Source organism: Pagrus pagrus (assembly GCF_965226575.1).
Source record: "Pagrus pagrus genome assembly, chromosome: 21".
NCBI classification, from domain to species: domain Eukaryota; kingdom Metazoa; phylum Chordata; class Actinopteri; order Spariformes; family Sparidae; genus Pagrus; species Pagrus pagrus.
In genome coordinates, this window is record NC_140208.1 from 8,557,317 (window position 1) to 8,576,924 (window position 19,608).

The 19,608-nt window shown below is 41.1% G+C and overlaps 1 protein-coding gene across 2 annotated transcripts in view; it reads right to left on the reverse strand.

Moving 5' to 3' along the window:
- The window catches only part of dock1 (dedicator of cytokinesis 1), a 203,865-nt gene that overhangs the window by 175,738 nt on the left and 8,519 nt on the right, over positions 1-19,608 (reverse strand). For both annotated transcript variants that reach the window (XM_084342187.1, XM_084342188.1), the window contains exons 2-7: positions 4,566-4,649; positions 4,266-4,306; positions 4,082-4,137; positions 2,472-2,568; positions 1,312-1,460; positions 561-696 (exon numbers count right to left, since the gene is read on the reverse strand). In XM_084342187.1, coding sequence (XP_084198313.1) covers positions 561-696; positions 1,312-1,460; positions 2,472-2,568; positions 4,082-4,137; positions 4,266-4,306; positions 4,566-4,649 — 563 coding nt within the window. The remainder of the gene's footprint in view (positions 1-560; positions 697-1,311; positions 1,461-2,471; positions 2,569-4,081; positions 4,138-4,265; positions 4,307-4,565; positions 4,650-19,608) is intronic.

The following is a 19,608-nucleotide window of genomic DNA, read 5'->3' on the forward strand; positions in this document are numbered from 1 at the left end:
ATTCCTGCTCATACAGTAAAAGAGACGCTAAATCTTCTGCTTTGTTTACGCTTTAATGGTGTCAACAAAGCAAAGCTTACCTGTAAAATAATAAAACACTTTCAAAACAGGACTACAGTCACTTTAGCATCACTGTGAGACTGTGAGACAGTGACAGTGCTAACATGCGGAGGTGTACCATGTTCACCCTTTTTAGTCAGCGTGTTTAAATGCAAGAATTTGCAAATAAGCATAAAATGCAAAGTACTGCTGATTAAATTATGGTTTTGCCGGTTGAAAAGTTGAAAAAGTTAACTTTACTACCTTAAAAACCTTGAATATATGTACATTATTTCACAGAAATCATCCAATAGTTCAGATATTTCAGTCTGGACCAAAGTCGTAAATCATCCCAACTTTTACTTATATTATCGTTCATAGGGATGGAGCAGACACTACTCTAGAGGAAATACATTTCCACTGCTGACAACCCCAACTGTAAATTCAACTGCTTGGCTGAGACTCAATATGCTTTTACTTATCTTTGATACACTGTCTCATAAAGTGTCTCTTGTCTTTACCTTCTCCTCTTGAATCCTGTCCTCAATTTGTTTAGAGGCCGCCTCATGCGCTCTGAACAGGCTGACGGTGCTGGTGATCTCTGGGTCCAGTATGTTTCCATCTTTGTCTCTGACCACCAGATCGAGATCCAAGTACCTTGCATAAAAATCGGGCAGAGTTAACGGGTGGCAGAGCACGCCGGCCAGATGAAAACATACAGGTAAAGATTGCGAATATGTAGTTGCATTTGCAAAAGAGCTCCTCCCTTTGCCTTATTTTCTCCTCGTATATTATTCCCCTTCAGCTCTACTGTTTTTCTTTTATAGCTCCTTTATTTTGTTCAACTCTTTCTTCAATGGAGGGAGTTAGCGCACACAAAAGCACGCTGCCAACATGCAGTCAGTGCGTTACATCACCTCATCACTCCTTGTTTCTACAGAAGTAAAAGCCATTTCTCTACCTGGCCAAAGGTTTAAAGTTTCATCACAGGAGCAGAATGGAGCCTCACAATTTTCGTTTTTAACCGATTTTCTAGGCCCACTGCAGACCCAGCAAGAGCTGTCATTTCATGATGGAATACAGTGCAGTTAGCTGAAGCTAAATCCCTCCAGTTTGTCCTCAGGCAAAGTGATGACCTGTCATTTTCTATTGACTGACACCGCTGACCTATTCCAACAAGAGTCATTTTACCGGATAGATATGAGGATAAAGGGATATAAGCTGTGGGGAGGGAAGGAGAAGGCTCAAAGCCTATAAAGACTGGATCCTCACTTGTTGCCGTAGTCTATCTTGGAGGTGACTTTCTGTTTGAGCTCGGTGAGCTCGTCTTGCGGGAGGGTGCCGGAAAGGATCTGAGAGCGCCATTCGATGAGGTCGTAGATCATGTCGCGGACAGAGTTGAACATCTCGCGCTTGTCCCCCTGTCAGCGGGAAACAGATGGATGAAAACGTGTGCAGCTTAGACACAGGAATAATTTTGTGAGGGCTATTGTGTCTGAACTGTTGAGTGGTATTCTTAGCAGAGGGTACAGGAGAGTGATGGTGACTAAAGGTGTTTATTATTAATAGAAGGTCGATTTACCTTGAGCCAAATTCAACATTTTTTGTGAAAAGAACCCATCAATAGAGAGCCTGACCGATACCATTTATTTAATGCAGATATGTTAAATTGTGAAAGCAACCCTAAATTCTTTATTTGATCCTCATTAGGTTCCACAAAGTGGTTGCTAATCTTCCTGGGGTACTTATAAACATAATAACCACAAAAAGTACTAATGAAAATTGTGAGGTAATCAATCAATGAAAGAACTTTATACAGAAAAAAACAATCAAAAGTAACTCAATCAAAACATGCACATCAAAAAATTAACCGAAAAAGAAAAGAGCAACAAAAACAGCCATTAGACAATAAGTATATTAAATATTTGTTTGATTCTACATTCGGCTTTAGTATTGACGGATACATTTTTTTACATCCGCGAAGAAATGCCAAAATGAACACTAATTAATAAAAAAGACAAAAACAAAAATTAAAAAAGAGAGACAAAATATTACTAATAATTGTATTATCATAAATAGGACCGATGAATAAAATATAATTACTACAAAATATATTTACCTAAAATTAATAACAAATCAGAAATTATATAAAAATGCATAATAGTTTTATATGACATGAACATTTTCTAAACAAAAGCCAATACTAATATAATGCATGTGTAATAAGGTCACGTGTTGTATACGCTTTATCACCTAATAATAAGCCCAGTGACCTAGTGTTGCCCTCCAACATCCATTCCTTTCCTCATCTCCCAAAAAGAAAGATAAAAAAAAAAATCTGCAATGTGTGTGTGTGTGTGTGTGTGTGTGTGTGTGTGTGTGTGTGTGTGTGTGTGTGTTTTGTTTTGTTTTTTTGTACTTGGCTTGCTTACCACATACAAATCCCTCCATATCGTAGCCCACTCCCGCAGTGTGGTGGTCACCTCCTGAACCAGGGGCAGCTCAGTGGGAATGACCTGCTCCTTTTGCCTGCAGTGACAGTGAACAAATGTGATTCTGTGTTTTCTGCAGTTTCCCCTCCACACCGACAGTGTTGAACATCTTGACTGTTATCCGAAATAAATTCATACATTTATCACACGGCTTTGTTCAAATCCTTTAGTTGTAATTCAGTGAAAGGAAATCTTTGTTCCTCAAGGTTCTCGGTTGAATTCAAGGACTTTGATGTTCGGGGGTTTAGCTTTTGTCTTTATCTCGTTTTTCGTTGTGCAAGTAAAATCAAAGAGGACAGATGAAAACAAAACAGTGGCACAAGTTGTGCAACAACAAACGCACATGTCACATCATATCAAGAGCAGATCTTTCCGCAGAGACAACCTCAGAGGCTCTCTACGTAAAACGCAGGAAAATCCAAAAAGCTTCTTAGTATTTCAGAAAGGAGGAGAGACTATTTCATTTTTGCTGATCTCCTCAGCTCATTGCATCTTCAGCCAACGTAAGTATAATTGCAATATGCATCCTAATCATGGTTGTAAATTCCTAGGATATTCAAGATTGAAACTAACAGGGCTTTAACAGGAATAACATTAGTTAGAAGCAAACCTTTAACTGTAGAGTAGACTGTTGAGTTGAATTTTAATTAGCATTCCCAATCAAGATACATCCCACGTGGTAAGAGCAAGCTCACAAAACTAGCAGAAGGTGTTCACTAAACTCTGTCCTCTGCTGTAGGCTACTATCTGCTGGTTAACTGAAATATCTTAAAAAATATAAACTATATTCTGTCCAGTAATTAAGTTCGATTGAAAGCATGTTGTCCTTTAACTCAGACAGTGCTGATGGTAGTAGTGTGGGCTGCCCATGTGCACTGTGCCTGCAGAGGGTTGTAATTTCACCGAATTCCTATTTAATGGGATGCTGAAAAATGATTATCCCCGGCCAAGGAGGTTATGTTTTAAGTGGCATTCATTTGTTGGCTGGTTGGTTTGTTTGCAAGAATTACACAAAAATTACTGAATGTATTTCCACAAAACTAAATGGAGGATGGACCCCGTTAACCTTTGGTGTGGTTACAAATGAAAAGAACAGGTTTTTTTTTTCTCACTGTCTTTATCATTGCGAGAGCACGTTTTTCAATATTTTTGTTTATTTCTCTGTAAATAATGCATTGATCTTGATGAAAAAATTAGACAAATTGAGTGCCATTCTAGTCTGTACATGTGAAGGTACATTGTTATAATTAAATTAAATAGACTTGAGTTAAACAGAAATAGCATGAGACCTAGTATTGTTTTTATGTGTATTTCCCTCCTAAGCACTCTTAGTTCACCTTTTAAAAAGGCGCAATTTTACATTGAAATCGTGCAGAGAAATTCCTTAATTTTACAGATTCTTTGAAACCTTCAACCCAATCCCCCATAATAATGACATAATCTTACATATAAATGCAACAGAAGTAGAAGCAATCTTCTTGTTTTTCTGAGAAAAACATTATAAATACACAGTGTGCGTCATTTAAAAGTGGAAGTGGAGGAGCACTAACCCGCTCCCTTCGACTGTGGCCTCTTTCAGGTGTATGTAACAAGCAGGAAATATGCCCTAGAAGAGGAAGAGATCATAAAACAAACATCATTATTTTAAACCTCGGACAGAAGTTGAACTGCTGAAAAACTGAAGCTGTAAAGACTGACCTCTGAGTCATTGTTTAAAACCATACTGCTGCTCACCTTTTTGGATTTCCTCCTCAGCCTATGCCCTCTGTACCAGTCTAATGGAGAAGAGAAGGATGTTAAATGTTTCCCATAGAATACAAATAAAACTGCATTAAGGTTAACTTGGTGCAACAAGGTGGTGTTAATCAACAGTTTTGTAACAGAAGTGAGGAGTGAGGCGTATCACCGTCATAATCATCACTGCCATTATCTTATTAAACATGTTACAAAATAAAAGAGGTACTAGTGATGACAGGAAATTAGTCTCCCACTGTCAGCTCTGATCAGGCCCGTCATCTGTAAGCCTGTTCTCACCTTCATATGTCTCAAGTATGTGCACCGTGTCTCCGATCTGCAGCGACAGCTCCTCCTCTCCCCGGGCATCGTAGTTATAGATTGCTAAAGAAAGATGAGAGGGGACAATATAAGAGGAGGAGATATTACAGGAGGAGGAAAAAGGCAATAAAACGTTTGGCTCCCTTGTGGCGCTAATTGTGTGCCACTGCAATGTGTAGTAGAGGCATCACACATCCACAGGATGTCCACCCACACGGCCTGACACAGTGATGGTTGGGCCTGGCACCATCGAAGCTGTAATATCAACACATTTCTACCACCCACTGAAAAGAAACCAATAATGATGGAGAGCCCGAAAACAGCAATAATGCCAGTGGAAAACGGATTTGCGTGGAATTACAGGACATGGACAAACAGATTAAATATTCGATGTACTGATTTTTTCACAAACAAACAGGTGACAAAATAATGATTATTTGGTGGTCTAGTCAACAGCATATTTTTGTGTGCATTTTCTGTATACTTAATGAACAGGAATCAATAGAGCATGTTACAGGTGCTCCCTAAATTGATTGGTAAATCCCCATCATGCTGGAGAGTTAGATACTGTTGCCAAAAGTAAAAGTGAACCGGCATCTACAGTCGAACAATTCATTTAATGAATCCAGTTTATCAACTATAAAGTCAACCAAAGTCTGAATTTGTTTGTTTTTTAGATTACTTTAAGACCAAAAAGTCGCATCCGGAAAGATCAGTGTATACAGGTGAAATGTGGATAACTGTGGATCAGTGTGACATGGGCAAAATGCAAACAATAAATCTCTCTTTTGGCTGCAATGAAAAGCTTTCATTCCCCGGGTCTGCTACGAAAAACAAATCACTCATTGTTTAGATAAGAACTATTCAACAAATTCAATTGAGTCAGATTTTAAAACGAGGAAATGAAGATTGGAGAGACATTTTGCAGCCTATTTAAAACCGTCCTTTAACTTTTGGTAATGACAAATTTTAAACAAACAAACTAAGTTTGTCTGGAAACCTAAAATATTATATTTTTTAAAGCAACATAATGTAGAAATTGGCATTTTGTGTGATTTGGTGCCCCCCATCGTTACTGAGTGCAACACCACTGTAGCAAATACAAATCCCAGGTCTGTAACAATTTCTCAGATGTAATATAATGCAGGTGCTAATTACAAACAAAACTCATTACGTCTTCACAGTGTTATGTGTTGTAAACTTGTATCTTGAAGTGAACTTGTATGTAACGCTGTGATCTTTCTTGTGACAAATGTACTTATTGTAAGTCGCTTTGGACAAAGCGTCTGCTAAATGCCCTAAATGTGAATGTAATCCTACTCGCTCACTGAAGTTACATAGTGCAGAAACAAGTGATGGAGACAGAGACCATTCACCCTGTTACAAGACACTGTACCATCAACATGATTTAGAAGCTGTTATTTTAAAAAGGTAAAAAAGTTATGTAACGTTGCTTTAATTACCGCAATGCACTCATTGCAAATAAAACACATTTTGTATTTTTAGATAGCTGTAAAATAAACAAGGTTAGGGTTGAGAGAGACATATTTTCAGTGTACCACTTGCCTACTTTAGACCGTCAGCAGCCAGATAATTTGAAATGCCACTACGCGTGGTTGGAGAGAGGGTGACAGACACCCAATGCATACATTCAGCTCGATCGGTACTGCACATGTGCAACAAAGACAAGGCGGAGGTGAGATGACTCACTTGCTACTTCCATCATCACCTCAGAAAAACAATTTTTTTTTTATTCAGAATGTTATCGATTAAGAATGGGCCAGCCCAAAACAACTTTCCATCAAGTTTAATCAAAATCTTTGTACAAGTGTCTGTAAATACCTTCACAGCAAACAAACAAAAAGAGCAAACAAACGTGGCAGAAAACATAAATCTCCTTGTCAAAAGTAATGACTCTAATCAGCAGACAGAAACGCATAAAAAATGTTCTCTTGCACTCAGAAATCCATTATTGGTCAGACATTAAATACAATGCAGACTATTCTCTCTCTGGTGCCAACACACGCGCACACACACCCAGATAGCCCCTCACATCTTTTGTCACAGCGCCATCAACATGTCAAGGTCATGTTATAACTGACTGGTGACACTTGTTCTCTCATTTAGAGAGAGGTGAACAACATGTCGCTGTCAAAGCAGCCATGACCGACACCTGTCTATGAGAAGGTACAAGGTCGCCCACACACAACACACACACACCAGAACACACACACCAGAACACTCAAAACCGATCCACAACTTATACTCTTGACAGCATGACGGGTGGCTGCGTTGAGAGGACACCTACAGGTTGAAATGACACAAATGTGAGTGTGTATGCATGTCATGCTGAGGGAATGCACGCAGGGCCATTTCAACAGAGGTTTCCGGAGGTGAATGATGGCTTAATTAGAAAAGACCCTCGCCGCAGGCTCTGGAGCCTTCCCAGCATGCTCATGGTACATCAAGTGAAACGAACGCTTTCTCCCACAATCACCTGCCATCACAGGAGCTGATTATATTTCATTTCCAGGTAGCACACGGGAAAAAAATTCTGTTACCATTTAGCTCTTAAGTTGTTATGGTGGACAATTATCTAGAACAAAGCGTGGCTGTTTTTGTCGCTTATGCTGCTGGGGTGAAATCGTTTTATGTCCTTTACTCCCACACAGGGGTCACTGCTATAACAGATCATCTGAAAGTAAGCGAAGTCGATTGTTTTTATTTTAAAAGTTCTACTTTTCAGTAGGCTTTTTATCTACAGACTGGTCAAACAAAGTTAGAAATTAAAATATTACAGGTATATGCCGTTATTATTGATTCTTCAAAAAACAAAGTAAAAAGCAGTGGCCATTATAAAGGCTGCTATGATTACAGAGACTTCCAATTAGCAATACAGTCCGTGTCAGCGACAGAAGAGGTCGGATAACGTTGTGAGATAATTGAGATATCAATGCAACATAAGGCAGTATTTCAAATACATAGGCTTCACTTAGCAGTGCCCTCCAGATGAATAAACAATGTTGCCCATATCAATGACTGTAGGTCAGGTGTTTCGAGTTGAATGGAAGCTGAGCCAGACGAGACCCCTGGATCGCTGGATTAAAGACTCCAGAGCCAAGGACTGCTGACCTTACCCTTACTCTACAGTAAGGTAGAGTTAGGGTAAACATGGCCTGCACCAAATAGCCCACAATAGTATGGTCACACACCATGTTGTCACACAACACACCACCTGCCATTGCCATCACAAGTAAAATGCTCAACCTTTGGGAATCAGTGTAAGGGAACTTATAAAAATGTATGAAGAGACAGAGGTGCTAGACGAATGACAGAAGCACTGTGAATAAGGAAATGTCTCCAAAATAATGGCAACACAAAAACACAGGAAGACTGGACATGTAGACTCTCCCCCTGACACCGACTGTGGGACATTTCATGGGATGTTTGCTTAACACCAACACAAAGTACAGCCTCAAACATGACCATGCAATTATATAATACATTTGACAGCCCCTGAAAGTCTGTGTCTGTTGTTCAGCATGTATAGCCTAAGTCAGGTTAGTGGAGGGCATGAAATGCCATGTGCAGTCTCTTTCATTCAGCCCTACATTGTTTCGTTATCAGAGTGTATGTGCATATACACGTGGATGTCCACAATGCATTTTGCGATCCCCATGAACAATCCTAGAGCCCAGCGAATCAACCAGAACACGAGCCACGGCCTGACAATGGAACAAAAAGCGCAGGAAATGAATTCAGTGGTACCACACAGGGATACAAAAGCTACCTACAGGGGGAGAAAGCAACAAAACAATCAAAAGGGAGGTGGGATTAATCTGTGGGCAGCCATCAGAGAGCAGCCTAGTCATTGTACAGCGGGTTGGGCTCAATTAAACCATCATTAAGAGTAGCCAGAAAAGCCTGTAAAGCCATCAGCGGCTGTATCTGTGTGTTTGTTTGGAACTGGGTCACAGGTCCAGCTGATTCTGCATGTTATCTAAACGACAGGTGCTGAGAGGACACAGGGCAAACAAACGGCTTTGATAGAGACATCATATTTCACCCACAAAATGAAAAACTGCCCCTGTGATCACTGCCGATGAGACCAGGTTTCATATCATACAGATGGGAGCTCGGACAACCCGGGAGATTCTCAACGGGCAAGAGGCGCAATCACAAAATGAACCAAAACGACACCCTGGGAAGAATAAATGACAACCATCAAACACAAGCCCGACATGTGAGGCAATGACAGCGCAGTTTAACAGAGGAACCAAAGCGATTCTTGTCACGTGGGGGTTGAATGACAGCTCTGATTACTCATAAACCTGTATTTGCATACCCAAGAGTAAACTGATGTCAGTTCGGAAGCAGTGAGGGAGAGAAAACCCATCAGAGGAAGAAGACGAAGAGGATGAGGAAGTGGACCATATTCTCCCTGGAGAACGGCATGCAAATCATTTTCTGGAAACGTGATAAACAGTAGCATCATTTGCTGGGGGCTCATTACCACACACAACCTCTTGCATAAGGCTGTGCAAACTCACAGAACATTATCATCAGAGGAAACGAGTGAGGAATCAGATTAGAGACCTATCCACTTAGCCAGCGCATGTCGACGCCCTCTCAACAATTATAAGCAGCCTCATCTAAACACTGGACTGATTGTAATTCTACACTTTGGGCTCACTAATAACCTGCACTAATCCACGCAGAGTATAACATATCATTACACTCAGATGAGAATACAGTATGTTGATGAAGGAGGGGTGGGAAAAAGGGAGGAAAGAGGCGCATTGAAAATGCTCACTGGAAAGAGACTGAGCCTCTTGATGTTTTGTATAAAGTCCCCGTGGGCTGTACGCCGGCAAAGAGAGCCGGCCAGGAAATCCCAGACAAGAGGATTCTCCAGGAGGAAAAGGCAGAGTGGAGCATGAGGCAACTCTCAGGGTGGCGTGGCTGGGCTTTTGAACAGTCAAAGAGGAGGAAAATCCTGCAATGTCTAGCAACTTTGGATGACGTCAAGGGCCCCCGACCGGGCAAGTCAACACATCTCCGCAACCCGGAAACTCAGTAAACTCAGCCTGGTCAGAGTGACAGGGCTACAAGCACAACTACAACAGCTTGTGAGTCAACATGCATCTTTTCAAGCTAAAGAAGAGCCCAGGATCCTTGGACATCCAACTAGTGTTACATCATTCAATGGTATCAACATCTGAGATTTTGGCTTCAGAGAAAGGCCTCATTAGGGTTGGGCCAATGGCCAATAGCTGACAGTCAAAACTGAAGAACTGCACCTCTATGACATCTTTATTACCTTCTTATTAAACCTGCTAAGTCAGGCAAACCCAAGACCCTCTTTTACATTGGTGGCAGAGGTGTTTCTTTGCTGTGGGCCGCTGTTATTGTCTCTTTTATTCATGCCGTTGTTATTTGCATTACAGTTTTCTTAGCTTAGCTTGGTCAATATAGCTAGCAGGCAAACTTTGTTCGAAGCTTCGGAGGCTGAACACAACTAAGCAGCGGACATATGGTGCAGAGACAAAAGCCATGTTTTCACCAAGCAGTTGGGTTCAGTTCAGTCCAAATCGTTTCAAATCAGAATGGGTGTTTTTGCATTTCCATTGTCAAAAGTTGTGGTTGGTACCAACAGAGGTACCTAGCACACTGATCGATTACTAAAAGGTGGAGTTAAAACACTGCAGACCACTGAAACAACCACACGTTGTGCTGTGTGTAGAGAGTGTTTGGTCAAGCAAACGAGAGAGAGCGGTAGAAGCCATTTCTGAGGCTGACTGGTAAAGACAGAGTGCAATCACGTACGAAAGCAAGGGGAAAAATTGTGGACAGAGAGAAGATATAGTAATATACAGTAACACTGGGCAACAAATACGAATTTAATACGGTGCTTAACTTGAATGAGGAGGAGTTCAATAAGCATACAGCGAACCGAGAATGCCCTTTTCCAGGCAGCACGATTGAATAGAGGATGATTATTAAACCCCAGCTGCACTATGGGTCTCTGAGGCAAGACGAAAGAGTCGGCAAAGAGGGGTTACACACACACACACACACACACACACACTCTCTCTCTCTCTAAATGGCTTACCCAGACGGACTGATGAGCTCTGCATGTAAAATGATATACTTCTTACTACTTAAGAGCATGAGACTACATGACTATATCATACTTTTGACCATATAAATCTTTTACTCAACAGAGGGCTCATTGTATTTGAAGCATCAGTTCACTGCAGTACACAGTGGTTTAAATGCACTTTCTGTATTTGAGGATAGTAATGTAAGGTCCAGTCATCATACAAGGCTCAATTTTGAAAATGTTCCCTCATTCAGGGACACATAAATACGTCTTCTGAGACTGCTTCTGTAATAGCGAAGATGCCAGAATTGTCCACATCTATGTCAAAATTATATAAGGTTGATTTTTGATACTATAAATTCCTATATGGGGCTGGATTTGGCTTCATTTCCACGAAAAATGTTTTTAAATGAGCCTTTAGAGTCTGTGATGCTTTAGAGTACATGACTTGAGTACTAAACCAACATCCCCCTTGTTTGACATCAACCTGGTGTAGTCATTTGTATGGGACCGATGTGAGCTGAGTGAGATGCCGCTGCAGGTGTTAACTGTGTTTTGCTGATGAGCCCTGCTGGTGGGTGAGACGGAGCTGGCTGCAGCGAGCTCTGCTGCAGAGCTGACTGGTATTCTTCAGGGATCTGCCAAGTGCTGTTAGGACAACGGGAGGAACATGGGCCCGGAGGGTGGGGGGGGGTTGTGGGTGGCAGACGGGCCTGATGTTTCTACTGCATCTCCGCTCTGTCTGCAAACTCTATCTCCTCTGTCGGGCTCCCTCAGCATCGAGGATGAGGCTCACTGAAGACGAAAGCAATGTTTCTAAAGTAGGGTTCAAGAGTATCTGATTCAAATCAGAATCCTTCAAAAATGTATTTACGTTTGAGTCTCATGGAGTTTAAATGACAAAAGTAAATGCCTCCGGCCATGACTGTCATCTGTGCGGATGTATAAAAATAGTTTAAGAGGCCCCATGAGTTTTTTTTAACTTTGTAAACAAACATTTACATTCAGCGTTGCTCACAAAAACACAGTGTTCCAGGCTGAAAGATCGCAGGACTACAACGGGATGAGGCGAGGTGGAATATTGCAGTAAAATGTGCTACATTCATCTGCATTGCTACCTTAGTGTTTTCTACAATACTCTTGAGGGACATGAGGGCACGAAGGTGTTGACCACAATCCTCAATGTCCCCAGTTCGAGTATGGCCAAGGACCTTTGTTGCACGTCATTCCCTAGCTCTCTTTCCCCTCCTTTGCTGTCATCTCTCTACTGTCAACTCTGTGATAAAAGTCAAACAAAGATTTCCCATCACAGTTTCCACAAGCCCAAAAGATTCTTCAGATGTCTTGTTTATTCTGACCTATTCTGATTCAGGTCATGCTTGCACGCACAGGCTTGTATGCGTTTCTAGTGGTGGTGTTTCAAGAATGCCGCACATCAGAGTGTAAACAAAGTCATTAGCAGGAGATAATTGTATGAATAAACTCCTACAGTTAACAAACGCAAACAAGATGAAAGGTGAATACAAAAGTATCAGTAATATGCTGATCGGTCGGCTGTGATTCAGAACTCACAAGAATCTGAGTGCTACAGGATATTTTAAGTACTGGGAAATCACAATAATTCCGATTTTCCGCAATTATTTTCTCCTCTTAAGAAATCAGGATCTTTTCAAACACAGTAAAAGAAATGAAAGCATCGAGGATGTTATTAAAATACACAGCGATGTAGCCCGCTGAGGTTTGGCTGAGATATTGCAATATTATTATATCAGGCAGCAGCATGCACAGTGAAAACTAGCAATCAACTATCCACCAATGTTTGCAACACTGAGATGAAGAAAGAGCTTTGTCAGTGACGTACAAGGCGGGGAACACATGATAATTAATTTCAAGTCCCCCTCTAATAGGGTTTAATAAGAGGTTTAGGCATTCACACACAAGCCTGATGGTTCTAATTTAGAAACAAATGCAGACAATGAGCTCCGGATTGTGAAATACCAACAAAATCATCCTTTTTCCTCTTAAACCAATTATATACAACAGCCTTTTAGCTTTATCTGCAGTTGGAAAGTGGAGATAATGCTATTGTAATTAACCTGAAATTAATACGACAGCAGCTGAGCTGGGAGAGAGGAAAGCCCCAGGTCCCTCCCTCTTTCTCTCTCCCTCTCTCTCTCACTCACTGGTAGAACCAGATTTCTCCTCCCTCTGACTGGAAACAAGCAGGAAATGCCACTTGAGATATTACTGTATCACAATAGATGGGGCCTTCCCAGTAGGCCAGAAGGAAATACTGATACTTTTCATGACTACAGGAAGATTAACAATACCTCATTATTAAAAAAAAAAGATGAGGCAAACAGAGAAACAAAACACTGTAAAAAATATTGCGAAGCAGAGGACGTTAGCTGGGTTTGGGGCATGAAGAGAGAAGTAAGGTAAATGAGGGGGGCAGCAGGTGGAGAAAAACTACAACGTGCCAGATTTAGATGCCAACAGCAGTAATACCTTTTGGCAGAACTTCCCGCCATGCGCCCAGCTCCAACACGGGCCTCAGGGTGCAATCTAACGCAGGCCGATAACTCAGCTTCCATTGCCTCTGCAGAGCCTTTAATTGAAAATCATCTTCCCAATACAACAGGGAGAGAGAGCAGAGCCTGGCTCATTACAGAGCACTGAGCAAAGCCTTTCACACTGAGTTTCTCGCGCAGCGGTCTCTCGTGTTATTTGTGGTGGTATGCGCGCTGGCTCTGCACAGCAAACCTCTCTGCTCCTTGCACACACATCTCAAGAGCCTTTGAAACACTCCCTCCATGACTCAACGATTCACAGCAAATCATTTAAAATTAATCCTGTAAATAATATTCAAGACTTTTACAGAGAGATTTACAGTTTCCATGTTTCAACCACAGTGACAGAAATGCCAGCATATATTGTTGAACACTGGGAACGGGTGACAGGGTGGCATTAATTACATCAGTAAACCAATACAGGGCATGGGGAACTAAATTAGCAAAATCCACACCAAGGTTAGATAATAGTTTTGAATTTTCAAGGTTACATAAACACCTAAAAATGGAGTTCAGCTTTGCAGATCACTGCTGCAGTCAGGTTCATTACAGGAGTGAAGATAAAGCCACTTTAAAAGCTCTCCTCCCATCGGTAAACGGTTCCGGATCAGAACAGGATCCACCTCCAGGTGTTTATTCTCCAGAAGGCCTGGCTGAAATCCAAACTCTCTAGCCTGCTCTAAACATTTCAGCAGCGACCACCCCCTCATCCCCCAGTTACAACCGGTCCTCTACACTCCGTTAACATGCCCCAAAACTGCCATCAAGCGACAGAAGTTAAATATTGTACGTGTTAGGTTTTATTTTAGTTATTTTTCAGAATGGGTTTGCTCGTTTTGGTTTTGTTTCAGGTTCTCAGACAGGATTAGTTTTACTTTTTATATTTAGTTTGAATTTTACAGTAGTTTTAGTTTAGTTTGTTAGGGCCAGGTACAGCTAACAAGAGTTGGTCAATGCTTAGTCGTTTAATCGATCAAAAGAAACCATCTTGATAATCGATTATTGTTTCTGTCCTGTTTCAAGCAAAAATGGCAAACATTCGCTGGTACCAGCTTCTTATATTTAAGGTGTGCTGATTTTCATCTGTAGATTCATCAAAAATGAAAATGACTGTTTAATCATTTACAAAACGCACAATGAAATGCTTCAAACTTGTGTATACATGTTCTATGTATGTGTAGCATCAAAGCACTACAACCTGAATTTCACTGTGAAAATGTCAAAATGACAAATGAACTTTGATACCGTATTGCTAATAGATAGATAGATAGATAGATATGTATATACATATATAAACTGAAATCAATTAATGTTCATTTGTATTCAATTTTAATCCATTTTCTAAGCAGGAAATATCATTTCAGTTTTGTTAAAGGGTATTGTTTTCAGTTTAGTGTCAGTTTATACTAATAACCCTGGTCCACACAATCATTAGCCTGTAGCACAGCAAGACACAGCTAATTATTTCCTGCCCTCTGTTACATCTCTTGTGACACGCATGATAATGAGTGCATAATTACCTCCAAATATTTGAAGAAACTCTGCAATTGACTCAGCAAGTTTACTTTGAAATCACTTTGGTGGCACTTTGCCAAAAATGGGATTTCAGTGACAAGCATGTGATGCAGTACATGACCTTCATCAGGTGGTATCTGCGGCATCTATTGGGGCAAGTTGAGCAACACAGATATTCAACGGGAAATCCTGTTCCTCGTGCAATCACTTATAATCACAGGACTGAGGTCATGTTATACTGAAGCAGAAGTCAAACAGTCAGTGATGAGAGAGCAGCTCTCAAATGTCCTCCAGAAAAAGAACAAGGTCAGAAGGAAGTAATGATGTGAGAAAAGGTTGCCTCCAGTCACTAACTGCGTCTAACTGCCGACATCAAACTGTCAAACAGTCCTAAATGCACCGGCATTCCTGCTCTGTGAGGGACATTTAAAAGACAACTAACCAGCAAATGAGCAGATACAGCAGAGACTGCAACACTAACACTTCGCTCCAATCTAGCTGAGGGAACTATATCTTAATATTAACCAAGTCTACCTGGTGTACTTCAGGGTCATGCACACCTCTAAAATGTTTTCAATTGCCGGAGTAGATGAAGGCAATTAAAATCCAGTATAACTCTGTGAACCTTTTTTCCACTCAGTGCAACTGGTTCAGTCACCCTGAGAAAACAAAGATCCAGCAGTTCATTTGGCCGTAACATCCTAGGCTATTGAAATTAACTACCACTCTGCTCTCCCCACAACAGCAAGGAAGTACACTTTGAAGGAGCATAGTGTACCAGCCACTGAACGAATCACCATTTGGCCTTTTGAATTGCATGTTTAATAAGTGGACCTTTGGCTTAAGGCAGCACCAGAGCTGGGTAGCTTGACACTGACTTCAATTTTAAAGTCGGATATTTGCTGGCTCCTTACAATTAAAAATGGACCTCGATTCCATCTCTTATCAAACAAAGCAACAGTGTAATCAGATCAAATGAAGTGTCGTTCCTAAACATCTGCACAGGCTTAAAGAAGAAATTAGAAAATGGCATTTCGAATAGTAACTCCCTTATTAAATTTTAAATTATCATCACCTTTACTGCCCCATCAGTTGCTTCATTTAACAACTTAATTGGAGTAGCACAGGCCAGATGTGAGCTCTCGGAAAAACAATCTGCAGCGTGCAGCAAAACCAAACAGTATGCTCTTAATGATGTATTTATAGGATAGGTGCTTCTGTTGCCGGCCACACTTGCAGAGCACTGTTTATTTGTTTACTTTCAGTATCTCATTGGTTACGTGGCTGCTTGAAGCGAGTGCTCGTGGTTTGGTTGGTTGACTGATGAGCGTTTGATTTCGGGGCAGGACAGATATATTTAACCGTTGCTTTCAAAACGTGCAAAGCATGACTGTACGGTAGTCAGGTTAAGCATGTACTAATACCTTTCTACAAGTAACTTATGTCCTGGCCTGAATCACTGTCCATCTATAGTACAACATGCAGAGTACACCAAAATATAGCATTTCAGATAAAGTTTTCACAGACTGAGAATATTTACCTTTACTGTTTTTGGTTATTGCTCTTTAAGTGTGATGGATTTCACTATTAATATGCATGAGGCTAAAATTAAGGCTGCAAAATAGTCGCTGCATCACAAATATTACTACTGTAACGGTTTACTTGATTTTGAGTGTGCACAAGTTGGTGTTGACAGACGCCTTTTATACCAGCTCAGTTGAGCTAAAACAATTTGTTGATTGACAGAAAAACTACTGAGCGTTCTAGTCATTACTCATTGTTTTCTTTGTCATATGTGATAATAATCTTTCCTTCTCTGGGCTTCGGTTAGACAAAACAAGTCTCTATTCCGTGGTGCTTTTTATCAATCTAGATTGTTTCGGTGTGAGTTGCCAAGTTTTGGAGATGGAGATAAAACTTAATGGCACGTGACTTGTGTCATGTGCCATCTAAAAGATACACATGATATCAAAAAGATAAACTTGAAAAACAGCCATGTCTCTTTGACCCGGTTAGAGCATTTTCTTTCCTCATAACTGCACAGAAGGAAGCACGCATCTACTTACGGACAAGAGGCTCATGCTTATTTCAGCGTGGGACTACAACATTGATGACAAAACAATAAAAAGCACTGCAGGGTTAGAGCATGGCCATCCAACACAAACCTGGAGGGGATTTGACGGGCTGGGCTGGGTTCAGACATACATTAAGCAGTGATGTCCAGGTTCAGGTCAGGCTGCCATCATGGCTATTAAGTGGCATTTTATAGATCTATCTTAATCAAGAATGTAACTGGTAGACTGACTGCGCAAAGCGCTTTACAACGCATGATACATTCAAGAGCTATTTGGGGTTCTGTATCTTGCTCAATGATACTACGATTTGCAGCTAGGGGCGCCAAATTCGAACCAACAAGTCCCGCTAGAAAATGGGATGGCTCTACCTCCTTGGATGGCCAAATGAAAATTAATTTCACGTCTCCACAATCTCTGTCTTTGTTGTCGTTTCTTTGTTTTGCTTTTTTTTTTTTTTTAAACAAAGAGGAGACTGAGGCATCAGCGACAGAAGTGAGTCGACTTCATCTAAATCCCTGAGGTTGATCACAGAGTGGAACTGCCACTCACTGAAATCCAAACTGCCTCCAGGGCCCTGAAACATCTGAGCTGCGAGGCTCTGACTTTATCAAGTATTTAGCCACACACACACACACACACACAAACACACACACACAAAAGGCCATTTCATCAAATGCCAACTCTACTGAAAGGCTGTCTCTTGCTGCACGTGGCAGTCCCAGGCCCATCTGAGACCACAATCAATGACTGACAACTCCATTACAAGTCCCCCAAATAACCATTGGGACATTTTAAAGGTGACAAATGCAACATGAATATGGACTGCAGCATATATTAATGTTGACATTTTTATAACCTGAATGGCCTCTGCGCGGTAGAGCCCTGTGATTTCTGCTTTGCATGAATCTGAGCATCTGGGATTAAAGGACTCGTAACCAATACAGAGTAATGACTGGAATCATAACCCTGGGGAAGTTTACTCAGGCAAAACAAATATGTTCACTGGAGAATGTATTCCAGCTTATAGGACTTTAATAACAGCTTGCATGTTGATGCCGCTGGCTCTCATCTTTAAGTTATGCATACACCCGGAGTCATACCTGCCGACAGCTTACAGCTAGGCTCTGTCTTCTGAGGTACTTGGGAAGTGAGTTTTCCCAGGGAGCTCGTCCTTTTAGCCCACGCTTGACCCGCAGAAACAGACAGGTCGTCTAGTGTCAGCTCACCCACTGGCAGCCTGGCACTGCCTCAGCTCAGCTGCAAGCTCATCACTATGGTAGAATAAAGCCTCGGCCCGAGCAGTCAGCGAGATGTTGTGTTAAGAATACTCAATACAGGCCGAGTTTACAGTCTCATATTCACTGCCAATTCTTGACTCCAGTTTTTATTCCTCGACATTAAACTTTGTTCCCGCAAAGCCATTGAGCTGTTTGTTCTGTCTCAAGCTTGTGTCCAAAACAAAGAAGAAAATAATAATGGAAAGAAATGCTTACGCTGTTTAAAAAAAGTTTCCGCCGAGTATCTAACTCACATTTGAAAATAGATATTGATCACATGCGAGCAAAAGGAGAAATGAAAGATTAAAAGTGATCCGTAGGGAGGATGAAACCATGTTTGGATGATCTGATTTTTTGGGGGGAATTACAAAGCAGGAAAAGATGCTTGGGGTTATTTATAATTATTAAATTCCCAGTAAAATGTACTGTTTCAGTGAACTGGTGTCATTTGAGACAATGACTTTATTGCTACACTTTAAAACATCCTGCATCCAGAACATATCTTTGTCATTTCACGCAACAAAAACAAGACGGTATACATCAGGATCAGAAGGGCTCACCACCCTGGCTGAACAATTTCCTGGCTGAAACTGTGAGTTTACTTCCATCAGAGCAGACTTCTGATTTTCTTTTTCCAGCTATTTGTTTTTGTTCTTGGTAAATCCTTTCACACCTGCTGGCAGCCCTGATTGAATCATCACTCCACTTACTCTTTTCGGATTGGATTCTGGTAAAAGCGCTCAAATTACTTTGGCTAAAAATATCATTGCCCTAAAAAAGCCTTTTTTTTTTGTTACTTTGTCATAAAGGGGAAAATGCTTTGTCATTATAGTCCACTGGTAATAACATATTTGTGCCAGTAGTCATCAGCTCAGTGGTCTCGGAGGATTCAATTCTGGTGGGGACTATCATTTTAGATTAAACTCTTCCCAAGCTGGAGTTTATTAATATGAACCAACGACTTCATACAATCATATTAACCCTCTGCCTGATATAATATGACAGTTAAAAGGTTCTCTTATATTAATTTCATCCAGCTGAAACTAAATTATGTAATGACACATGTCTACATCAGTGACCTTTGTTTCACATTGACGTGTTACACACCATTAGCCATCTGTCAAGCTAACTAAAGCAGCACAGCAGGGCTCTTTTCAGACAATGCACAAGCTGCTTGCCATGTCCGCAATCAATACCGAGGGTACTGCGGACCGCCTGCCTGTGCAGCCAACCTACATCAGTCACTCACACGTACAGCGTCATCATACGTGACCAACCGAGGTGTGTGTGTGTTTGTGTGTCCTTTCTTCTTCATGTCTCGTTGCCTCTGACAAGGAGGGAACATGAAGTTTCATGTGAGCGCACGTCGACTTGTGTAAACTTTCACCACAAACATGTTCTGCAAGGTCACTAAATGCAACCAATCAACCAAACTGACGTAGAGACAAATCTTGGTTACATACTGATAGCATTCGTCAGCAT